The 5,384-nt window shown below is 39.3% G+C and overlaps 1 protein-coding gene across 1 annotated transcript; it reads left to right on the forward strand.

Moving 5' to 3' along the window:
* The first annotated feature begins 2,868 nt into the window (after window positions 1-2,868).
* LOC102668328 (uncharacterized) lies at window positions 2,869-3,444 on the forward strand. Its single transcript, XM_006589864.1, has one exon. It carries the CDS (start codon window positions 2,869-2,871, stop codon window positions 3,442-3,444), a length of 576 nt encoding a protein of 191 aa, XP_006589927.1.
* The last annotated feature ends 1,940 nt before the right edge of the window (window positions 3,445-5,384 follow it).

Raw genomic sequence — 5,384 nt, forward strand, 5'->3', positions numbered from 1 at the left:
ATGCAATGTAGGCCTTTTTAGTTCTTCTTTCATCATACCTTTTCTTACCACTTTTCTCAGGCCATTCTTCATTTGAAGGACAATTAGCTTTGATGTGACCAAGTTGGTTGCATTTGTAACATCTAAGAACTTGAGAGTCTTCTTGTGATCTTCTTCCATTGTTAAAGTTCTGACGCCTCTTTATTCTTCTTCTCTTGACAAATTTCTAGAACTTCTTCACAAAGAGTGAGAAGTCTTCTTCATCATCTGAATCTTCTTCTTCATTTTCTTCTTGTATTGATGATGAGGCTTTAAGTACTATACTTCTCTTCTTTTTTTCGGTTTCTTCATTTTGATTAAGACGTTGGAGTTCCATTTCATGCTCCTGCAATTTTCCAAACAAAGTAGCAAGAGACATAGAAGAGAGATCTTTACTTTCAGAAATAGAAGTTACCTTGGGCTGTCATTCCCTACTTAAGCATCTTAAAACTTTATTAATTAAATCTTCATTAGGGAAGATTTTTCCTAAAGAGGCAAGATGGTTAACTATATGTGTAAATCTTTTCTGCATGCTATGGATGTTTTCATTAGGGTTCATCCTAAATAATTCATACTCATGTGTAAGGGTATTGACTCTAGATCTTTTTACATCAGTGGTTCCTTCATGTGTAAGTTGGAGAGTATCCCACATCTCCTTGGAATTTGTGCAATTTGACACTCTAAAATACTCATATATTCATAGGGCTGAAGTAATAATGTTTTTCGCTTTAAGATCATACTGGATTCTTCTTCTGTCCACTTATCTCTAGGTTTTTGTGTTGTGGTGCTTATGCTTACATCTACTACAGTGGGTATGTATGGTCCTATTTCTATTGCTTCCCAAATGTTTAAATCTATGGCTTTAATGAAAATCTGCATACGGGTTTTCCAATAATGGTAACCCTCACCATTGAAAATGGGTGGTCTATGAATGAATTTTCCTTTAGGAAACAAAGGATTTGAAGAGGCCATGAATCTTGAAGTTGTTAAACTTTCTACAAGAAACCTGCTCTGATACCACTTGTTGGATCAAGTGGCCTCAGAATAATTAAGAAGGGGGGGTCGAATTAATTATTAACGAACCTTTACTAATTAAAAATCTATCTTTCTGAATGTTACCAAAAGTAAAAGCAATAATTAAAGTGCACAGCGGAAATTAAAAGAGTAGGGAAGAAGAAGACAAACACACAAGAGTTTTATACTGGTTCGACAACAACCCGTGCCTACATCCAGTCCCCAAGCGACCTGCGGTCCTTGAGATTTCTTTTCAACCTTGTAAATTCCTTTATGAGCAAAGATCCACAAGGGATGTACCCTCCACTAGAACTTATCCACAAGAGATGTACCCTCCAATGTGTTAAGACAAAGTTCTCAGGCGGTTAGTCCTTCGAAACTTTGTGAAAGGGGAAACAAAAGAATTCTCAAGCGGTTAGTCCTTTGAAATCTTTTATTTATGGGAAAGGGAACAATCAAAAGAATTCCCAGACTGTGTCGTTTTGAATTCTTTGACAAGGGAGAAGGGAGACACAAACAAATTCAGGCGGTTAGTCCTTCGTTCTTTTGGAAAAGGGAGAAGAGAGACACAAAAAGAATTCAGGCGGTTAGTCCTTGGCGAATTCTTTTAGGCAAAGGTAGAAGGGAATGAAAAAGATGAATAGCACAAGTTTTTTAACAAAGAACTTTTCTTGGAAGAGAAAGTTTTGAACAAAAACTTTTAGAAAGATGAAGAGAAGATGAAATCAGAAAGTTCTAAAAGAAATGAAAGATGATGTTGAAAGATAGAATGATTGAAAGAGTTGATAAACATGAATTTTTGTTTCATGCCAAGGTCACATATTTATAGTTTCTTGATGACTCAAGTCAAAACTTGTAACTCTAGGCAATTCCTTTAAAACAAATCACTTAAAAAGTTATGACTGTTGAAAGAATCTTCAGAAACAAGTCACTTGAAGAAATGTGACTTTTGGAAATGAATTTTTCGAAAACAGTCACTGGTAATCGATTACCATAAAGGTGTAATCGATTACACATCAACAGATGTGACTCTTCATTTTGAATTTTGAAAGTCTTTACGTTTTAAAACACTAGTAATCGATTACTACAATCTGGTAATCGATTACCAGAGAGTAAAACTATTTGGTAATGGTTTTGTAAAAACTTCTTGTGCTACTCAATGTTTTGAAAAACTTTTTAATACTTATCTTGATTGAGTCTTCTCTTGATTCTTGAATCTTTGAGTCTTGAATCTTGATCTTGATTATTCTTGAATCTTGAATTTTCTCGATGAAACTTTCTCTTGGGCTTTTTGCCGTCATCTTTGTTATCATCAAAACACCTTGAATCAATCTTGATTCATCATTATGAAGCAATGAAGTTTGCTTCTACAAAGAGGTGTTCGAATGGATTAAGCGGTGCCTCACAAATCCTCCTGTGCTTGTGCCACCAGTGCCCGGAAGACCCCTTATCCTATATATGATTATGTTGGATGAGTCAATGGGGTGCGTGTTGGGGCAACATGATGAGTCCAAAAAAAGGGAACGGACCGTATATTACTTAAGCAAGAAGTTCATGGCATGTGAAATGAACTCCTCTTTGCTCGAAAGGACATGTTATGCGCTAGTGTGGGTAGCTCACCGTCTAAGGCAGTACATGTTGAACTACACCACATGGTTGGTGTCCAAAATGGATCCAGTCTAGTACATCTTTGAAAAACCCATTCTCACTAGACAGATCGCTCGATGGCAGGTTCTATTGTCGGAATTTGACATTGTTTATGTCACTTAAAAGGCAATAAAGTAGAGTTCCTTGGCAGATTACTTGGCTCAACAACCCATCAACGACTACCAGCCTATGCATCCAGAATTCCCGGATGAGGACATCATGTCCTTTTTTGAGGACGAAGTAGAGGATGAAGATAAGGACAAATGGATTGTGTGGTTTGACTGCGCGTCTAATGCACTAGGCCATAGAGTTGGGGTGATTTTGGTTTCCCCTGACAAACAATATATACGTTTCATGGCTAGATTGGGTTTTGACTACACAAATAACATAGCTGAGTATGAGGTATACGCCCTTGGGATCCAAGCGGTAATTGACTTTAAGGTCAAGTTGCTCAAGGTATATGGGGACTCAGCCTTGGTAATCCACCAGTTGAGAGGGGAATGGGAGACCAGGGATCATAAGTTGGTACCCTACCAGGCCTACATCAGGAAGTTGATAGAATTCTTTGATGACATATCCTTTTATCACATTCCTCGAAAGGAGAATCAGATGGATGATGCCCTTGCCACTCTAGCGTCCATGTTCCAATTAACCCCACACGGGGATTTTCCATACATCGAATTCAGATGTCGTGGCAAGCCTGCATATTTCTGCTTGATAGAAGAAGAGCAGGATGGTAAACCTTGGTACTTCAATATCAAATGATACATCGAAGACAAGGAATACCCACAGGATGCCTCTAACAACGACAAGAGAATGTAGCGAAGGCTGGCAGCCAACTTCTTCCTGAGTGAAAATATCCTATACAAGAGGAACCATGACATGATGTTGCTTCGATGTGTGGATGCCAGGGAGGCTAAGCAAATGCTGGTAGAGGTGCATGAGGGATCCTTTGGGACACATGCCAACGGACATGCCATGGCCCGGAAGATTCTGAGAGTTGGGTATTACTGGCTCACTTTGGAGAATGATTGTTGCATCCATGTGAGGAAATTCCACAAGTTCCAGGCCTTCGCTGATAATGTCAATGCTCTGCCAATACCTTTGAACGTCTTGGAAGCACCTTGGTCGTTCTCTATGTGGGGTATAGACGTGATCAGAGTTATTGAGCCCAAGGCTTCAAATGGACATCGCTTCATCTTAGTCTCCATTGACTACTTCACCAGATGGGTCGAAGCAGCTTCGTATGCTAGTGTGACTAGGAGTGTGGTGATTAGGTTCATCAAAAAGGAGAAAATTTGTCGATATGGGTTGCCTAGGAAGATTATCACTGATAATGCCACCAATTTAAACAACAAAATGATGAAGGAAATGTGTGAGGATTTTAAGATCCAATACCATAATTCTAAGCCTTACAGTCCCAAGATGAATAGGGCAGTTGAGGCTGCTAATAAGAATATCAAAAAGATAGTTCAGAAGATGATCGTGTCATACAAGGATTGGCACGAGATGCTCCCCTTTGTGTTGCATGGTTATTGAACTTCGATGCGCACATTGACTGGGGCAACCCCTTTCTCTTTGGTGTACGGGATGGAGGTTGTGCTCCTGTTTGAGGTAGAGGTTCCTTCTTTGAGAATTCTAGCCTAATCGAGGTTGGAAGAATCAGAATGGGCCCAAACTCGCTTTGATCAGTTGAATCTTATAGAAAGTAAGAGGTTAGCCCCCATGAGCCATGAACGTCTGTATCAAAGTCGAGTGAAGAATGCTTTTGACAAGAACGCGCCCCCGTGCAAGTTCAACGAGGGAGATCTTATCTTAAAGAAAGTAACACAGGCTCTAAAGGACTACAAAGGGAAGTGGGCTCCGAATTATGAAGGACCTTCTGTGTGAAGAAGGCTTTTTCGGGAGGAGCATTGTTGCTTGCAAGCATGAATAATGAAGAATTACCTTCGCCTGTGAACTCCGATATCATCAAGCAATATTATGCATAATGCCTAGGGCTGGTAGAAGGCTCAACACGTGACTGTTCCTCGAGGACTCATTGGGATCTCCAAGTCTTAAAATCTTTTGTAAACCATAATCATAGCATTAATAAACGAGGGTAATGATTTGCATCTCAAACCTCATGTGTTGTGTCTTTTACTTCTTATTGTCCTTAAGAACATACACTCTTAATCTTGCCCACTGAATCCAGAGCCATTTGGCTCGATCAATGGGGTGCCGTAAGCATTTAAGTAAAATTGAACACGATAACACCTGTTTAATTGTTGTATTTAACGTTTAATCATAAACATGCATGCATTTGCATCTTTTCATCCGGGATCCTGCAAATCGGAGGATGAATGAAGGGTCATTTTGAGTGATGGTCAACATCACACCAATTTGAGATAAGCACTAAGGGTAAGTGAAAGTTAATGCAAGCATCTTGTAGTATTGTTTCACATTTGTTGCAGGACGCCACTTCCTTTGTCCAAACTTAGGGGCAAGTACGAATAGGTGCTAGGCCCATGATCGGTTGATCATCATCTTGCGTCCGGCTAAAGACATTAAAGAAGCGCTCCTAGGAGGCAGCCTAGTATCTATAACTTTGCTCTTTAATTTCCTATTTTATACGTGTTTGTTTCCTTGAATTATATCCTGAATTCGCCTAAGCTTATATGCAATTATAGGATTTTTAGAGGAAATATAACAATGAATAACACAAT

The sequence above is a fragment of the Glycine max genome, chromosome 10 (genome assembly GCF_000004515.6).
Source record: "Glycine max cultivar Williams 82 chromosome 10, Glycine_max_v4.0, whole genome shotgun sequence".
NCBI lineage: Eukaryota > Viridiplantae > Streptophyta > Magnoliopsida > Fabales > Fabaceae > Glycine > Glycine max.

Bases quoted from the DNA above. Each gene is read 5' to 3' on its own strand.
- LOC102668328 (XM_006589864.1), top strand. From the start codon at position 2,869: ATGCATCCAGAATTCCCGGATGAGGACATCATGTCCTTTTTTGAGGAC.